This window comes from Cnephaeus nilssonii (genome assembly GCF_951640355.1).
Source record: "Cnephaeus nilssonii genome assembly, chromosome: 4".
NCBI lineage: Eukaryota > Metazoa > Chordata > Mammalia > Chiroptera > Vespertilionidae > Cnephaeus > Cnephaeus nilssonii.
The window spans coordinates 57,485,539-57,505,555 of NC_137075.1; the positions used below are offsets into that span (position 1 = coordinate 57,485,539).

The 20,017-nt window shown below is 38.4% G+C and overlaps 1 protein-coding gene across 10 annotated transcripts in view; it reads left to right on the forward strand.

The window, feature by feature from the left end:
* The window catches only part of TCF12 (transcription factor 12), a 374,687-nt gene that overhangs the window by 48,049 nt on the left and 306,621 nt on the right, over nucleotides 1-20,017 (forward strand). For 3 of the 10 annotated variants that reach the window (XM_079767783.1, XM_079767772.1, XM_079767776.1), the window contains exon 1: nucleotides 94-4,515. The exons of 6 other annotated variants lie outside the window; for them this stretch is intronic. Coding sequence is in view for 3 of the 4 variants with exons in the window: in XM_079767772.1 (XP_079623898.1) it covers nucleotides 4,353-4,515 (163 nt within the window). In the remaining variant the exon portion in view is untranslated. Of the gene's footprint in view, nucleotides 1-93; nucleotides 4,516-20,017 lie in introns of those variants that run through there. One more of the 10 variants, XM_079767780.1, reaches the window with a different exon arrangement.

Here is a 20,017-nt window from a genome sequence, read left to right on the forward strand (position 1 = left end):
CACACAGACACTAGGGTGGGTGAGGGCATGTGCTGGGGAAGTGGGGGTGGACGGGGGTGAGGTCAATGAGGGGAAAAGGAGACACATGTAATACTATATGTAATACTTTAAAAAACAACAACAACAATAGCAACAAATGATACTACCAAATGCCAAATGTTGCTGAGGATGTGGAACAACTGGAATGATCATTTAGTAAGTAGGAGTGAAAAAAATGATGTAGCTACCCTGGAGCACAGTTTGGCTTTATATATTTTTTATTTAATAAAGTCAAACATGCACTTACCATATGACCCAACATTCCCAATTCCTGGAATTTATCCAAGAGAAATGAAAACATACATACACATTTTCCCCCAGAATGTTCATAGAGCCCTATTCATAATAATACCAAATAGGAAGCAATCTAAGTATTTATCAACTGGTGAATAGATTTAAAAAATTATACCACAATATGGATATAGTATGGTTGAATCTCAAAACCACCAAGCAAATGAAAAAAGATGCTATATATACGAAACATCTACATGAAACGTCTCTATCCTAATGATTCTCGTATTTTTTTTTCTGTTACCTAGATGATAGTTATTGACTTCAGAATTTTAACACACTAATTTGTGATGTTATAGCTTTGTTCTTTATCCTAGGTTGATAGTTTATTATAGTACTAGGTGTTTTCCAAATCTGTGAAATGTTTGGTGCGTAAAACAGTTTTAGAGTTATTTGTGTATAGCTGCTAATTGAAACCTCAAGAAGATGTAGTTGTTTGTGGAGAATGAAAGTAGCTGTGGGAGTGTAAAATTGTTATAGTAAAGGCTCATGTGCTTTCAAAAAAGGACCCATTTAGGCTGGTTCAAGTAAAGATATTTAAATCACAGAAGTGCAACATGAAAACGAATACAGTTAGGTCTTATAGGAATTAAAAATTGGAACAGAGTCTGTTTTCTCTGCACTTTAGGGGACAAAGAGTTTCTTTGAATTCATGTTCCCAGGTGATGTCTGCTTTTTGCTCCTGTCCTTTCACTGACTAGCTTCCTTATTTACCCCATTGACTAAATGCACAAGATGTCTAGCTTAAGCACTATCTTTCTGTCTGCCTCTTGGTTTCAATTTGCAAACGAGAACATTTGGTGATCAATAAGCCAGTGGATTGGATTGGCTGCCCATGTCTGATTCAGTTACTTGGGGTTAGAAACATGATAGTTGTTAACTGGTACAAACATGGCTGCCTGGGATGCCCATTTAATTGGGTCTGTTAGTGAGGGTTTTGTATATGTGTATTGTAAAAATAATTAAATGAATTCTTCATTTAATAGGTTACCTTGAGTACTTTTATACATGTCCATTAACAGACATTTTTTGAACACTTATAATAAAAACTAGAGGCCCGTTGCACAAATTCGTGCACCAGTGGGGTCCTCGGCCTGGCCTGTGGGATTGGGCTGAAACCAGCTCTCCGACATCCCCTGAGGGGTCCCAATTGCGAGAGGGCACAGGCCAGGCCGAGGGACCCACCAGTGCACTATCGGGGCCAGGGAGAGATTTGGGAGGTTGGCCAGCTGGGGAGGGACTGTGGGAGGGCTCCAGGGCATCTCCGGCTCATCTTACTCAGTCCCCATCAGCCAGACCCCACCAGCAAGCTAACCTATCAGTCAGAGAATCTGCCCCCTGGTGGTCAGTGCATGTCATAGCGAGCTTTTGAGCGGCCTTAGCATATCATTAGCATATTATGCTTTGATTGGTTGAATGGATGACTGGACGACCAACACTTAGCATATTAGGCTTTTATTATATAGGATACAGTGTCAGGTGATGGTGCTACAAAAATGGCTAGAGGCAGATATAATGTCTACCCCCAAGGAATTATAGTGACACATCTATATATATAAAACCCTAATATGCAAATAGACCAAACAGCGGAACAACCAAACAACCGAACAACCAAATAACCAGTCATTATGATGGGCACTGACCACCAGGGGTTGTGCGAAACATCGCAGGCATCAGCAGCAGGTGGCAGAGCACGGAACATGGTGGGCATTGGCCATGGCGGGATGGTGGAGCAGGTGAGAAGGGGCGCCAGACCAAGGTGGGGAGCTGGTCGCTGTCATGGGGCAATCCTCTGGTGGTTACTGAAAATTTTTTGCTCTCGTGCACCACAGTCTTGCCTGGCGCTCGCACCTGCTCTTGCACCCGTTGCTGGTGCCCGGCGCCGGTCCCAATCGCTCAGCGCCATCAGCAGGTGTGAGCGGCACCCACTACTGGTGCCAGCCCCAACTGCTCCACGCCGTCAGCAGGTGCGAGTGGGACCAGCACCGTCAGTGTGTGGTAGCAGCAGCAGTGAGAGCGGGGCTGCCAGCAGACAGGGGACTAGGGACTGCGGCAGTAGGAGCCGGGTGGTGATGCAGAGGAGGGGCCGAGACCTGCCCCTGTGCCCACCGCAGCCTCGTGGCCCACAGTTCCTTTCAAGGTGCACGAATTCGTGCACTGGGCCCCTAGTAAACAATGATATAGTGCAAAGATGATAAACAGGTAATTCAAATACAAGTAGACTACTTAATAGTAATACAAAATAAAGGCTTAGAGTTGGATTTCTGTCCCCAAGACAAACATTGTACCCTTGGATAAATTTCTTAAAATGACAAAGTACCAGTCTTCAAAATGAGAGTGATGTGCTGCTTCATTGTCTGCCACCCCTTTAATGTACATGGGAGTATCTTGTAAAAAAAAAGTGTGAAGCGTAACAAAAAATATTGTAATTGTTTCATTAGACTGTTTAATTGCCTTCAATTCTAGTAAAATTACAGTTTCAAAGACTGTAATTTCTCTTACTATTTCACTCTGGGAAGAGATGTCATTTTCTTGAGACTTGACCTTTGCTTTCTTTACATGTAGGCTATAAATTTTGTTGTGAGGTTTAAGTGTACTGCCCTCTTAATCCTCCTACAAGGTTCTTTGACATTCTCTTGCTTTTCTGTATTTATTTTTACTTTTCTCTTTGAATTTAACATTTGAACTTTCATACAAATATTTGAAGGTGTAATTTTATACCTAAGTATTCATTATACATATATTATTTCTACTACATTGTTCTGTGTTTTTTTTTTTTTAAACTAAAATTGTTCTTGATGGTTTGTTTTGTATTTGCTTAAGTTTATATTGATTAAACTAGAGGCCTGATGCACAAAATACGTGCAAGGGGCTCCGCCCTTGCAGCCGTGGCAGCTTGCCTTGGCCCTCTCAGCCCCAGCTTTGTCCGGAAGATTATCTGGAAGGATGTCCGGAAGGTTTTTCGGCTGCCTGGTCTAATTAGCATATTATGCTTTTATTATTATAGACTAGAGGCCCGGTGCATGAAATTCATGCATGGAGGGGTATTCCCCTCAGCCCAGCCTGCACCCTCTCTAATCTGGACATCCCTCACAATTCGGGACCACTGGCTCCTAACTGCTCACCTGCCTGCTTGCCTGATCATCCCTAACTGCCCCCCCACCCCATGGTCTGGTCACCCCCAACTGCCCCTCCTGCCAGCTGGGTCGTTCCCAACTGCCCCTCCCCTGCCAGCCTGGTCGCCCCTCACTGCCCCTCTGCTGGCCTGGTCACCCCTAACTGTCCCCCCTGCCGGCTTGGTAACCCCACGCAGCCTGATGTTCGGTTGTTTGGTCGCCCCTCACTAACCCCCTTGCCAGCCTGGTTGCCCCACGCAGCCTGCTGCTCAGTTGTTTGGTCGCCCCTCATTGCCCCCCCCTGCTGGCCTGGTCTCCCCACACAGCCCACTGCTCAGTCTTTTGGTCATCCCTCACTAACCCCCCTGCCGGCCTGGTCGCCCCATGCAGCCCTCTGTTCAGTCGTTTGGTCGTCCCTCACTAATACCCCCTGCTGGCCTGGTCACACCACGTAGCCTGTTCGGTTGTCTGTTGGGTTGCGATGGTTGCTTAGGCTTTTATATAGGCTTGTATATAGATGATTAACCTGGAATAAAGGTGCCTGTTACTTACGTGATTTTGAATCTAGGTTATTTTTTCCCCCAAGCTCAACTACAGTTTTTTGTTGTTGTTAATCCTCACCTGGGATATTTTTCCCATTAATTTTTAGAGAGAGAGTGTGTGTGTGTGTGTGCAGGGGGAGAAGAGGGTGAGGAAGAGAGAGTGAGAGAGCGAGAGGTGATAGACACATTGATTGCTTGCCTCCTGCATGTGCCTCAACTGGGGCCAGGGATCAAACCTGTAACCCAGATACGTGCCCTTGAGCGGGAATCAAACCCAAGACCCTTCCATTCTCAGGCCAACACTCTAACCACTTAGAACACCAGCCAGGAATCAACTACAGGTTTTATTATTTAGAAGCCAGATATGTTATGCTTTAAAATTACATTGCTTTCTGAAGTTAATTCTATTGAAAAACCTGAAAGTGGTTATTTTGCTTTTCAGTTGAGGCCGATACATGCCACTGAATGTAAGTCACATACTATTAAAGAAAGTGCTCACTCATATTTGGATGACTCTTATTGGATGAGTGAGTACCTCACCTAATTTTTCTGTTGGCACTTTACATTAAGATGACTGTCACCAAAATTAGCTCTTCAAAAAGGTGGCTGACAAATGCATATTATTTACTATAAATGTATCTTGTATGCTGGGTTATATGTGTAGTTATGGATTCTGGAATTTGAAAAATGGCATTCATATAATGATTTGGAAGAACACATGTATATTCTTTAAAATTGTATTTAAACATTGCAAAAGCAGTACATACACACAGTTAAAAAATATAAAGCAAAAATAAAAACACCATATCCCCACCACCTAGAGATGTCATTGTTAATACTTTACTATCTGTTCTTCCAGATATTTTCCTATGTAAATGTATGTACATACATGTATTTATTTCTTTACTAAAATTATACTGTATTGTATGTGTTATTTTAGTACATGCTTTTTTTGGACATGAATAGCTGCACAAGTGAAGTAAAAGCTTTTTTAGCTAACAATTTCTGCTTTTCCATGTTAGCAGATTTTCATCTATCTAATACCCAATTCACATATTATTTTCAGTTTTCTGGAAAATATTATTTGGAGTTGATCTGTCCAAACCAGATGATTCATTACATTTGATAATTATTACCCCTTAAGTTTTTAAAAATCTAGCACCATCCCTCCCCTCCCCTTTTAATGGCACTGACTTTCTAATTAGACCTTGCCTTTTATTGTACACATCTGTTTTTTGGGGTGTGGAGGGTGGGGTTGGGGAGCATGTTTGGTTGCTTCCTATTGGTGCTATTTAACTTATTCCTCTATATCTTTTATACCCCCCCCCCCCCCAGCTCTCTATATCTTGTATTTTAAGTTTAAATCTAGCTAAAATATAAATTGAGGGGGCTCATTCTTTAAACTAGATCAGTATGGTAACTATAAATATTGAATTATTTTAGTCCTCATCTTCCTTTTTGTTCAGAGTAGAAAAGATGAGTTTTCATGACTTATGTATATGTACAAATTTAATTTTGGATAAATTAATAAAAAGAGGAAATCTGGATTCATTAATGTCCACAAATACTATTATTTGTAGCCTGTGATAATTTACTTGAGTCTAAATTCAAATTATCTCTAGGGTTTTCTTTAGAAATATTTAAAACATTTAAATTAATATTTCTTTAAAAAATAAAATGTGAACTAGGTGCAATGCTCAATCATTTGCATATCTTACCTTGAGTTAATGTAATCATTATTGATCAAATTATAAAGTTTTAATCAAAGGATTAAACATTTACATTACCATATGACTCAGTTTTGGGAAATGCATATTGCTTAGTGCAAAATGTTTTTCTTTTTCTTTTTTAAAAATTGAATTTATTGGAGTGATATTGGTTAATAAAATTGTACAGGTTTGAGGTATACAATTCTACAACACATTATCTATATATTGTGTTGTGTATTTATCACCCCAAGTCAAGTCTCCTTCTATCGCTATTTATCCCCCCTTTAACAACTTCTACCTCCCTCTGTCCCCACTTCCCTCTAGCAATCACCATACTGTTGTCTGTGTTCATGAGTCTTTCTCTTTTTTTCTTTGCTTAATCCCTTCACCTTTCTCACCCAGCTCCCAAACCCCTTCCTTCTGACGCTGTTAGTCTGTTCTCTGTACTCATGAGTCTATCTCCACTTTATTAGTTTCCTAGAGGCCTGGTGCATGAAATTCGTGCATGGATGGGGGTACCTAGGCCTGGCTGGCGATCAAGGCCAATCGGGGCCAGGCCAATCAGGGCCGGGCCAGAGAGGAGGTGACAGTCCCTGGGCTGGATGTGGAAGGAATGGATGCTGGACGCCGATTCCGCCATCGTTGGTGCTCTGCCACCATGCGGTTTCCTGCCTCCCCACCTCCTCCTTCACTTGCCGCCATGCCGCCACCACAGTGGGCGGGTGACAGGCCGATCAGGGCCTGCCAGCCAGGGAGAGGGATGGGCACAGGAGGTTGGCAGCTGGCCCCAAGAAGGGAGCTGGCCATCGGTCCCTCTGGGAAAGGGGCTGCATCTGCTGCCACTCACCCCGGGTTCCCCATCCCAGCCCAGGAGGCCGGGGGAGGGACCACGGGAGGTTAGCCAGCTGGGGAGGTTGGCTGTGGGAGCGCGCTGACCACCAGGGGGCAGCTCCTGTGTTGAGCATCTGCTCCCTGGTGGTCAGTGTGCATTATAGCAACCGGTCATTCTGGTCATTCCAGTTGCTTAGGTTTTTATATATATAGATTTTGTTCATTGGATTCTGCATATAAGTGAAATCATGTGGTACTTGTCTTTCTCTGACTGGCTTATTTCACTTAGCATAATACTCTCCAGGTCCATCATGTGTAGCAAAAGGTAAGATTTCCTTCTTTATTATGGCCAAGTAGTATTCCATTGTGTAAATGTACTGCAGCTTTTTTATCCACTCATCTGCTGATGGACACAACTGCTTCCAAATCTTGGCTATTGTAAATAATGCTGCAATGAAATAGGGGTGCATATATTCTTTCAAATCAGTGTTTCAGGTTCTTTGGCAAAATGATTTCACAGTTATTTAAGAAAATTGATTTCTGAGAGACTTGATAATTTGGACTATTATTTATTTGAACTTTTCTACTTACTTTTCTTTGTAATTGGGAAAGTGTTGATAGACTCTGTTATACTAAACCTTAAAATGAAGGTGTCCAGACACAAACTGCCAAAACATGGAAACATGAATAGATGTTTCTAAAAATATACAAGTTACAAAGTATGAACCTCAAAGCTTTTTTTTTCTTTCTGAAAATCCCATTGGTGATTTTATAGTTGTGGGAAAAATAGGGTAGGGGGATTAAAATTACAAACAAACATGAGTCCTTGTATATTTTCATATATGTTTTAAACCAAAAACAATAAAGAGCTCTAAAACAAATAATTTATGAACATTTAACAAATTTCAGATTAGATGAGCAGCATGCAGTTAATTTGTTCATTGATCTTGATTACTAAAAACATTTCAGTTTCCTTCTTCCAAAGCTTCAGGGGTGTGGTAATATTAATTTTTCTGTCATGCTAATTGAGTAGTTTATGTCTTCTCCTTCATTCAGGAGCTTACTACCTTTCTGATTTTATGTCTCAAGAGTAATTGATGCCTGCTCCTTTCCCACTGTGGACCCAGAGACAAATTTGTATGTGAGCAAGGAAAAAACTTTGGCAAGTCTTCACTTACTCATTGATTATTTCTGACCCTTTTCTTTGCTTTTCAAAACAAAGGGAAAATTTCTCCCTTTTAACGTAATCTTAATTAAGCAGTTTAATTTTATTTATTTAAAATGATCTTTCAGCTGTTTTCTTAAGAAGTGTAGATTTTTCTTTATACCCATGATTTAAATGAATTACCTAGTTATATTGCTCAGTAATGGACCAAACTGCCCTCATCTACTTTGGTCATTGACCCCAACATCCTTAGAATATTATATCATTTTAGAAAGTAGGGGATAAAAAGGCACCTGTGCTAATAGCATCTGTGATGGGAGGTTGCCTAGTCTATCAAAAATTGTTGCTACTTCATAACCCTTCCACCCAAGTCCTTTTCAGGAAATATTTATTATAATTTTTTTTTGTATTTGAGCACTCTTGGCCTCAACTTAGAACACTGACTGTTGTGGAGGAAGTTAATCTTAGTGCCGGGTATGATGAACAGCGTGGTAAGATTGGGATATCAAGTGTTGGTGGAAAGGAGGTAAAATATAAGTCACACCTAGTGGACAGTTAACATTTTGAACATTTGACTTGGAAACTTTTGGCTTGAAAGATACTTCTTTCAAAAGAAAGTATGGACATTAGATAATGTATATTTTTTATATTTTTAAATATTTTTATGGCCTTTTGCACATTTTTACCCATGATACTAGAAAGTAGGAGGCATGAAAATGATTGTTTATATCCAGGTCTGTTTCTTTTGTTCCACTGTCTATTCTCCTGGGTCACTTCAGGGTTCCCTCCCACCCTATAAATTCTCATTGTGTTGATTTCAAAAACCAGAAGAAAGGAAAAGGCAGAGGCCAGATATAAGGGAATATGGGAGTAGAGGGGGTGGTGGGAAGGAGAGTTGGAAAAACAAGGCCAAGAGTATTAATCCAATGTTTGCATAGAAATGAGAGGGATTTCTATATGTGGTTAGTAAATTTTTTGCGATGGAAATTTCGGAAAAGAAAGTTCTAAAGTTTTTTGGCAAGTTGTAGCATAGGTTAAGTAAGTATTAAGATTTCTAAGGAGACAATTTTGAAAAAAAGCATAGTTTTGGTGTAAGTGTTGTCATGCTTATTTAGAAAAGAATTAGTCTTGCTACAGTCATATAAAATGGTTTAAAATAGCTGGTGAGTGGAACAGCTGTTGATTGAAATTCATGATTATGTGATGAGGTACAGAATTCTTGGTTCAGTTTTCCAGATCAAGCTGAGTTTTCTATGTCTTTGATTTCAGTCAGACACTTTGGAATTTGCTGAGGTCTCAGAGTTAACAATGTCGAGGGATCAGAGGATGACTAGTTTAGTAAAACTAAAAGTTGTTTTATACATTTTAAAGTTAGGTATTATAGGCCTTAGCCCATGTGGCTTGGTTGAGTGTTGTCCTGTGCACTGAAGGTCGCAGGTTCAATTCCAGTCAGGGAACATACCTAAGTTGCGGGTTCAATCCTGGTCAGGCTGCGTATGGGAGGCATGGATGTTTCTCTCTCACATCAGTGTTTCTGTCTCTCCCTCACCCTTCCAATCTCTCTAAAATCAATAAAAAATATATTTCAAAATAATAGTCAGATATTATACATTCTATAGCATCTGAAAGAAAATTGAAGCTCCTAGTGTTTATGAGAAGGTAGTTCAAAAAACAGACCTTACTGCTTCTGAGATAGTAATTATACAACAACAGTGTGGCTTGGAAAAACTAGCAGAATAGACCCAGCTTGGTTTCGTTTACCTGTAAGATATTCCTCCCATAGGTAGACCATGGTTTAAATTTAGTGGAAATAGACTGGGATACACTAATTGTAGCTATATTTTCAGAACTTTGTGGTTATATTATTGTGTAAATTATATAATCCTTCTTTGAAGGTACTTTCCGTTACCCAGTTAATAGTAAGTTCTAGTTTCTTTATTATTAAAAATTATCAAAGGATAACAAAAACAACAAAGACAAAGAAAATCATACTTCAAGGTCAGCCAGCCAAATAGCCAGGACTATTGTGTAAATTATCAGTTAAAATAGACTGCTCAAGAAGCTAAAAACTTGATTATTTTTTATTCTTTATCTTTTAAGAAAGGACGTAGTAAACTGATGGATTAGTTTGAAATTTTCATAATACTTACCAAGATTAAAAGTCTAAATTATCATTAGAAAGCTTCCATTTTCACAGGATCTCTTATTTCTTTAATAGCTTCACCATGGATTTTGTTGATGGTTTTAATCTTTTATCCTTTGCATTCTCTTTTAAATTCTGTCTTGTAATATTTTAAAATTGTTATTGAAAGATAATGAGAATTCTCTTTATTAAATCTCTTCATAAGCAGTTTACAGGAATCTTTACAAGTATTTTTGAAAGTAGATATACATGTAATACAATAAAAGCTTTTAAATAAATAAGTTATTTTCTTCCTCATATGGGAAATATTCTTAGTTTCATATTTTTTCAGATTTATAGTACTATGTGTTATTTCACACATATTCTTTTTTAAAAAAATATATTTTTTATTTATTTCAGAGAGAAAGGGAGTGGGGGAGAGAGAGAGAGAGAGAGAGAGAGAGAGAGAGAGAGAGAGAGAGAAATATCAGTGATGAGAATCATTGATTGGCTGCCTCCTGCATGCCCCCTACTGGGGATCGAGCCCACAACCCAGGAATGTGCCCTTGACTGGAATTGAACCCTGGACCTTTCAGTCCACAGGCTGGCGCTCTATCCACTAAACCAAACCAGCTAGGGCTCACACATATTCTTAATGGGTGTTTCCCTCAAACTGTTTCTTTTTTAAATACTCAAGTGTATTCATGGACTAATACCCAATGCTCTACATATACCTTTACAATTATACATTTATCCTTCAGTCATAAAAAGAGTAGTTTCTTTTATTGCTGAAACTTTCCAAGTGTTCTTTCCCCCCCATCAAATGCTTTTAAAGTGATGTTCATCAAAATATTCCAAGTACATTTTAATTCATTATATTTATTACTTTACACCTTCAACAAATGAATGTCTTCTATTTGTGTTTTTCTATGGAAAAGGTAAGAATCTTATATTTCTCTTTAGTTTGTCACAGTAGTATGAGAATTGAGCATAAAAACATCTACATTTCAGGGTTGCATTATGTATAATGCAGGGCTTAATCATAAACTTAGCATTGCTAACCCTACTCTCAGGGTCCCTCTTATAGTTCTGTTAGTGAGTTGGTTGACAAATAGACCTCTCTCAGAAGGACAAAATTAAACCTGATGCTGGGTTATGATGGCAGGGTGCAGATTAAAAATTCTCAAAACACTTAATTCCCACCTATTTTCTTATCAAGTGTGATCAACTAGAACGAAAGGTTATATAATGTCAAGTATATTTTAGGGTAGCATGTGCTTTAAAAAGGTAAAAATTTCAATCTCAAATAATCAGTCAGTAAATTTCTAATTGAATCTCTATTGTAGTTTTAGATATGTGTGGGGATCTTCAAGACTATTAAGATATGGTTTTTGCCTTCAGAAAATTATGGTTCATTTTGAAGAGACAACATCAATAATTATGAAAGAATTTAAATTCAGGAGTTTTAGAATAATTTATGAGGTTCATGAAAGTGGTAAAAATGAAAAGGTGAGTATTCGAACCTATTGATCATGTGGTTTTACCTTGAGCTTAAACATCAAAGTACATGAAAGCAGGTGAAGTTACTTTTCTGGGACTACTTTGTAAATCTTATCCTAGTCCTAGAATTTTAGGTTCTTGAGAGAATACTCTTGGGTTAAAATTATTTTATTAAAGGCTCTTGTAAGAATGTTTTATACAAAGGGATGTTTATTTTAAAATAGCTTAATATTTTATTTTTTAAAAAGTTTAATTATTTTTTTCTGTGTATGTGTGCTGGAGGCTAAGAACAGTAGTTAGCATAATAAATTTGAGAAGTTCGTCAGAAGGCTGATGGACATCTTTAGCAGGGCTGAAGATCTGCATATTACTACTTGCTGCTGAACAGCTGTAGGCATTTCCCCTAACCTGATAATCTTTTCCTGTTTACCAAACTTTACCTTTGATATGCCTGCTTGCATTCCTAAAGGGCCAATGTGTTTTCCAGTAAATAAAAAGCTGTGGGTCCGGATATTTGGGGAGCCACCCCACTAGAGGGTAAAGCCTCCACCTGGTTCCCCCAAATGCCTTCCAAATTGGTATTTCTTGTCTAGTATATCCATGTATGCGCAGCCCTTCTCCAGATTCCTGAATCCTTGCTGCGAAAAGACTGTGGCATTTATGGCACCCAAGACAGGGACTGGAGAAGAAGATTCGCCAGAGCGAAAAGAAGTTGATTACTGGTAAAGGTGGGGATCAACGGTAAAGGTGGGGATCACTGGTAAATTCGGTGTGGAGATTCACTGCACATAAAGCCTGTGCCAAGCTTTGGAATTTGCGATCCGAAGTGGGTGGGAACATCTTTTTCAAGCCAGGCCATAATGGGGGAAAAATTCGGTTAAAAGGCAAAATTATAAAGAAATTAAAATGTTAAAAGATACTTTCTTAAATCAGGCTCAAGGAAAAAGAGTGCCATTGTCATATTTAACTATGTGGGGTCTTGTTCAAATTGCAAAATGCCTAATTTGTATTGGGGATCAAAATTCTGTAATTACTAAAAAGGCCCCGGATCCTCCACCTCTGGTGTGGAAAGACTCTGCAGCTAGAGAGATTAAAGCTGTCAGCTCTCTCGCAGGGGAACTCTGATGCTTTGTTTGAAAATTACCATATGATGCCTTAGGCTAGACAGAGTTTAGCTAAAATAACTTTAAAGGGTAGTCAATGCTATGGAGAGAAATTTCCAGAAAAGAACTGTGATATATTAAGTCTTGTCTATATGTTTGTTGATCTGTCCTTTTTGTTTGGCTTAATGTGTTTATTGTTAGTCTATTAAGCATGCCTGGACAGCCAGGCCATTTACTGAATTTCCTCAGAGTGAACAGGATGTGGGGGTGGGGGAGACATGTGAGATAAAGGGAGGTAGAGGTAAAATTTAGCAGAATTCAAGGGAGACGTTTGGGATTTCTGTACTTGTAGAGAGAGAAGGCTGGCTTAAGACAAAAGTGCATACCGTCCGATTTTGGATAGGTCTTGGGCTAAGCTCAGTGTCTGTGGATGTTATGGAATAAACCCAAGACTACTTTCCTCAAAAGAAAGATGGCGAAAATGACCCCCCCCCCCTCAAAAAAAATACAGGCTGTATCTAAGGAACAAGATTAGTGTTTCCATAATAAAGGGTATTTTTGAATAATAATAGACTGCATTCCAAAGTTAACCTTAAGGCCATTGAAAGTCAGTTATCTCTGTTACAGAATTTGCCAAAGAAAATGCCTTGGATAATAATCATTGGCTTTAAAATCTCAAAATTATTGAAACAGATAAATAGATGTAACTAAAATGAAGGATTTGTGGTAGAGCTTTTCAGTGATAAGTATAAGTATATTGATAGAGGAGGGTGCTGGTTGCATTTCCCTGAGTAGAAAAACTGTGGCGATTTTACATTTAAGCAGAGTGACCTGGAGGCTTGCTTCCCTCCCCGTACCCCTCTAAACATAATTTTCCAAAGTCCCTGGTAACTTAAAACTTTGGAGTTTACTGAATTAAATAATAAAACGTATTAACCCTTTGCACTCGGATGTCGAGTGTGACTCGACACGGTTAGCAGTAGAATAAAGGAATCGAAAAAAGCAAGCGAGTGCAAAGGGTTAAATAACTAGGTATTTTGAAATGACAAAATACTGAAATATTAATCTGAGTTGGCCTCGTATGAAAAATCTAGAGGTTAGAATTGAATCTATTAATTAAATGTCTTGTATTTTTGAAATATATTCTTAAAAATGTGAAAGTATTACTAATCTAAGAAATGTTAAGTATTTAACTTGCCACCTAAAATTTAAGGCTTCTAAGAGTTTAAAGTTCAAATTAAGTTGGGAGAAATTATATAGTTGTGATAACAAAATGCATAAAGTATAGAAATTTATTTTTGAGAAAATAATTCTTGTATTTTTTCTGGAGAAATTAGTAGTGTAAAATATATTGTAGTCTTTATGTGTGGTAAAATTTCAACCTAGGTCTAATTAAGAAAGAGGATTAATTCTGTGGTCTGAACCAAATTTTTAATATAAAAACCCATATAAATTTAATTGCTATATTTTAGAATAATTACAAAAAGTATCTATATATATAAAAAGAGCCAGGGTCGTAATATCCAAAACGACTATAAGCTTGACCAAATGCCAGGCTGCACACGCAGCAGGCGAGTGGGCTGAAATGTTGACCCCTCAGAGAGAGAGAGAGAGGGAGAGGCACGGCTGATCAGCAGTGCCAGCAGCCAGGCCTCTCTCTCTCTCTCTCTCTCTCCCAGAGGTCAGCAGTTCAGCCCGCTTGCCAGCAGCCTGGGGTGGCTGCTGATCAGCCCCGCATCTATGACCTGGCCCGGAGATAGGCCTGGAGATGCTGACTGGCATAGAAACCGACCATTCAGACCCTACTCTGGGTGAACTGCAAAGGCAGAACCTAAGGTGTGGGCTGAGGAGGGGTCTTAAGGGCAACAGCTGTTTGGTGTAAGGTGTGAGAACGTGATTCAATTTTTTAATGACCAGTTTGGCAGTATAGTGCATATGGCTGGCTATCAGTCCAGAAATAGGGATTATGTATTTTTGTCTGCCAAGAACATCTCCTCCTACTGAAAATGGCTCCCACCCTTATTTAACCAATCCTATATAATCTATACTAATAAAAGGGTAATATGCTAATTAGACCGGGTCAACCGGCCATCTTCCAGATGTACGACTTCCTTCCGGACAAAGCCATGGTGATGGGGGCCGAGGCAGAGGCAGTTAGGGGCGATCAGGCAGGCAGAGGAGGGCAGTTGGGGGCAAGATCAGGCCAGCAGGAGAAGGCAGTTAGGGGCGATCAGGCCAGCAGGGGAGGGCAGTTAGGGGCGAGATCAGGCCGTCAGGGGAGGGCAATTAGGGGCGATAGGGCAGGCAGGCAGAGAGGTTAGGGGTGATCAGGCCATCAGGGAGGCAAAGTAGGGGTGATCAGGCCGGCAGGCAGAGGGGTTAGGGGTGATCAGTCAATCAGGCAGGCGAGTGGTTAGGAGTCAGTCGTCCCGGATTGCGAGTCAGATATCCTCCGAGGGGTCCCAGATTGGAGAGGGTGCAGGCCTGGCTAAAGAACTCCCCTCCGTGCACAAATTTCGTGAACTGGGCCTCTAGTGTAATATAATATTTGGATTACATATGTATATTTGATAATCTTTCCAAGTTAAAATTCAAGACTGTAATCGAGAGATGGATTTTGGGACATTCCTAGGGCCCTGGAGTGACTTAAGGATTTATTCTCTCTTTTTAAAATAAATATTTTTTTAACTAGGCTGATCTAATATACTTGAAATCATGTGGAAAGCTTTATCAAATAAAAATTAATAACTATATTCTATTTATATACATATGTTTTAAATATTATAAAGGTTTTAATCTCTAAGGGAGGGCAAGGCAAGGTTGCTGAATATTTCTTAAGCAGAACCAGATAATTCAGCAGTGGAATTTTAAAAACAAAAGCCCTCAGGCTCCGTTTTCCGGCTAATGAAAAGAAAATAGGATTCCATCGAGTCTCCTATCTACCTACTCCAGGACTTTGTTGAGGATCAAATGAGATAAAGCATGGGAAAACGCTTCACAGACATTTGGTTAAAGTGTAAAATGTTTGCACCTTGCTTTAAAACAAGTCATGTTCCTGGGCCGAAGAAACTCTTAAGGAGGCTAGTCATGGTTAGGGAGAGGAAGCCAGGTGTTGCTACGTGACATCATTACCTGGCCCCCACAGCCACTGGGCTGCATTTTGTGCCATGGGGTCTCGGCAGCGTTAGCTGCGATTAGGTGGGCTGTTGCTCTGGGGTGGTGGTGGGGCCTGTGTCCCACTTGGGGGAAGCCAAGTGTTGCTTTGTTGGTGCCAGATCCACACTGCTGTTTCTCTGTAAATGGCAAGTGTGCATCATGGCAGCTCCTGCGTTGAGCGTCTGCCCCCTGGTGGTCAGTGCACATCATAGCGACCACTTGCACGGTGGGAGGGACACTTAGCATATTAGCCTTTTATATATATAGATACGCATTTATACAAATACATGCATGTACATATGTATATATACAAATTTAGGGAAATGTGTATGTTCTGTGTGTGTGTGTGTGTGTGTGTGTGAGAGAGAGAGAGAGAGAGAGAGAGAGAGAGAGAGAGAGAGAAAGAGAGAGAGGAGGGGAGGGAGGGATATGTCTGTGGATGTTGATGATAGGGATGGGGGAGTGGTGAACTGGGTCCATTTAGCTCTGTTTCATCTTTGTACTAGCTCTGGTTTGCAGTTTCACATCTTTGTTAGCACTTAAGCTCATCACCAATTCTCTCTCTCTTTTTTTAAAAAAAATATATTTTATTGATTTTTTACAGAGAGGAAGGGAGAGAGATAGAGAGTCAGAAACATTGATGTGAGAGAAACATCAATCAGCTGCCTCCTGCACAGATGTGCCCACAACCAAGGTACATGCCCTTGACCGGAATCGAACCTGGGACCTTTCAGTCCGCAGGCCGACGCTCTATCCACTGAGCCAAACCGGTTTCGGCACCAATTCTCTTAAAAAAATAAAACTTAAAAATTCTGTGTAAAATAATAATCAAAACATTCTGTGTGCCATACAAAATAACAGTAGAAAAAATTTTAAAAGTCACAACAGAATATGGCTTAAACTACTGTTTTACTAATCCTAAAGGAATGTGAAATGTTTGTCATGGCATATAGACACCCAAAGAAGCTATTTCACTTTGCCTGTTTAATAATTAGTGCATGGACTATAGTTCAAGAAAGGAAACGAAGAATACCTGAGCCAATTGGAATGGTAATAGGAATTTAGGTAAGCAGAAACTAATGATCCAATTTGGAGGTAGGACAGGGCATTGGGGATTAACACCCTCCCATTATGAAAAATCCCTTGAGATCGCAGATGACCTCAGGAGGCTTTGAAAAATACTCGGATTTTAATATTAACAGTGTTAAGTACCAGTAAATGTAGTAGAAATTACCTTTCTTTCCACTCAGTTGTAGCAACTGACTGTCAGGTCCTGACTCAGTCAGATGAAATGAACTCTTGGGTTGGAATGCTGTATTTCCTTTTTAAATATAAAAATCTTCAGTATTTCTTAGGTTAAATATGAAGTCCCAGATCTTTACAAATATAACTGTATAAGAAGATATAGTTTCATACACTTCCAGTGCTTCTGTGATGCTTTTTTCTCCAATTTCTGTGTTCTTTGCTGACAACAGCAAGTGTGTGTACTTTGTGAGGTCAATAAATGCTGATTCCTGCAAGAAGAAAGCTCTTAGGAAGTGAGCTTAGACTTTGTGAAGAGGAAGCACAAAGAATGAGGCAATTGAATGAGGAGTATTGCAAATGATTATGTAAAAGTGTGAGTCAGAAGCCAAATTAACTATATTTCCCCTGGGTCTACAGATTTTCAAAATAAACTATATATATATATATTTTATATATATATATATATAGTTTATATTATTTTAATATAAAAACCCATATAAATTTAATTGATATATTTTAGAATAATTACAAAAAGTATCTATATATATAAAAAGAGCCAGGGTCGTAATATCCAAAACGACTATAAGCTTGACCAAATGCCAGGCTGCACACGCAGCAGGCGAGTGGGCTGAAATGTTGACCCCTCAGAGAGAGAGAGAGAGAGAGGGAGAGGCACGGCTGATCAGCAGTGCCAGCAGCCAGGCCTCTCTCTCTCTCTCTCTCCCAGAGGTCAGCAGTTCAGCCCGCTTGCCAGCAGCCTGGGGTGGAATTTAGGTAAGCAGAAACTAATGATAAATAAACTATATATATATATATATATATATATATATATATATATATATATATATATAGTTTATTTTTTTATATATTAATTGAGCTCAATGACAAAAAAGTTACTTCCTGCAATATTTCGTAAATGATAGAATTTAGAAGTTAAATGTGTTAAAACCAACGGGACCAACTATGAATGAGATTTATTTTATTTTATTATTAAATGGTATGTTTTGAAGAGTGGGCAAAAAGGGAATAGGAACATTTTGAAATTATGCCCAAGAGTTTTCAATCCTTTGTTAGCCTTCTGTGATGCTATAGATGACTGCAATTTAGAACTTGAAACCTGAAAGATTTATGTATTGGATGATTCACATACTGTTGAGTTTTCCACATGGCTTAAATTCTTTACAGGAACAGTTTTAAAAAACATAGCATGAGGAAAGGATCATATTTATTTTATAGGACTTGAAAACCTGTGACCTATGTTCTAAAAATATGAAAGCGTGGTCTTACTCAAACTTATAAACAAATTGCCTTATATTATTGCTTACATTTCAGTTTTTTTTGTGTGTATTATTAATGTTGACTTAAATTAACCGAACATGTTGACAGAACCAGAAAAAAAAATTGAGCTTGTGTTGCTAAATAAAATATAAATGCTACTTTTTGAAATAAAACTTTACCCTTACAGACTGTTATGTGTGATATGTGTTTCCATGAGGAAATGTTGATTAAGTAGTTTCCATTTTGGTATTACAGTATGTCCTGTTGTAAGTTGCTGACTGTGGAAAAAATCTTTTAAGTAAAAAAAGCAGCTAAGCTTAAACCCCTAGTATTTATTATGGCAGAAACCAGAAATAGAAATCTCCTAGCAATTTTATAACCTATTGAATTCCTGCCTATCTTTTAGAGTAAATTAATTTCAAAAGTTTTAAAAAGAGGCTGTTGACTATAGAACTGAGTTATTTTGTATATCCTTATATACAAAGGGTCTTTTTTTTTACTTGCTTTACTAAATATATGTATGCAGTTCTTTTTTTTTAAAAAAAGGAAACTTCATCCTAGAGTGACAATTGTCTCTGTTTTGTACATCTGTAAGAGATGTTAATCTACAATATATGCTAATTAATATAATTCTGACAAAATTTGTTTGTATATAGTACTTAACAGGATAGACATTTCAGATGAAACAAAAAGTCTTCAAAATCTGTTTTCTGTTAAAGAAGTAGCTCATGGTTGGATTTTTGGAGGATATTTAACTATCCTTGACAATAGAATCTGGATTTGTAATGTTAGTCTACATAAGTAAGATAAGTTTTTGAGGCTAAGGCCAATTCTTTTTTTTTTTTTAATTTCTTTATTGATTAAGGTGTCACATATTTGTCCTCATCCCCCCATTCCCATCCCACACCCCTCCCCACGGATGCCCCAACCCCCCTGTTGAACTTAACCATTGGTTAGGCTCATATGCATGCACACAAGTCCTAAGGCCAATTCTTGAATTTTGCAGTATGCAGTAGTGAGATGAAGCCTTTGCAAAATGCAGTAGTGAGATGAAGCCGTTGCCTTTAAATAGTTACTAATAGGGCTCTGGATTGTGGTTTTTGCCCTGTGAATAAATGTTTTAAGGTTCTCTCTCAGTGCTTGCTTCTATCATCAAGAGAAGAGGGAGAGTAGATAAACTCCTATCACTGCTATTTTAAGCAAAGTTAAGACTCTAGTCAGTGTTAACTAGCTATGGGATCTTTGTTACTTTCAGTAGTTTTGATATATGATATGACCAATAGTTTTTACTTTTTAAAAGTCTGCAGTTTAATATTTTAATGATAATTAAATTCTTTACCAGTTAACATTGTGCTATAAAGGGAACAGAAATATGAGTGACACTTGGAAAGAAAAGCTGATAAGTGGTATTCTAATTTAAATTTGTGGTTTGGGAGAAATAAATTTGGACTTTAACATTATTCAGAAATAAAACTTACATGCATTTTCAAGATAAACTCAGGAAATAAACTATAAAGCAAAGACTGTTTTTTGTTTCAGAAAACAGAGAAGATGTGACTTTAAAATGCCTTTTAACCATTCAAAGTAAACCTCTCATTTATCAAGTTAGAGTTAAATTGGTCATAATGATATATCATGTATCATGTATGTTAGTATGCTGTCGTATGTTTACAGTTAATAGTGGGCTTCAAAACAACAGCTAAGCAATAATTATTGAACAAGAAAATTAAAATACTATTTATGAAAACAATCATGATTGTTTCATTGTTTGTACCTTAGTGTTAGCAGAACAGTTGTCTGAATTTTTAATAGTAGCATTTTATTTTCTATCAGTAAAAAATATGTTTTTGTTTGAATTGTTTAGTTAATAAGAACTTGTATTGCCCAGTATGACTTCAGATGTTAATGCTATGGTTATAT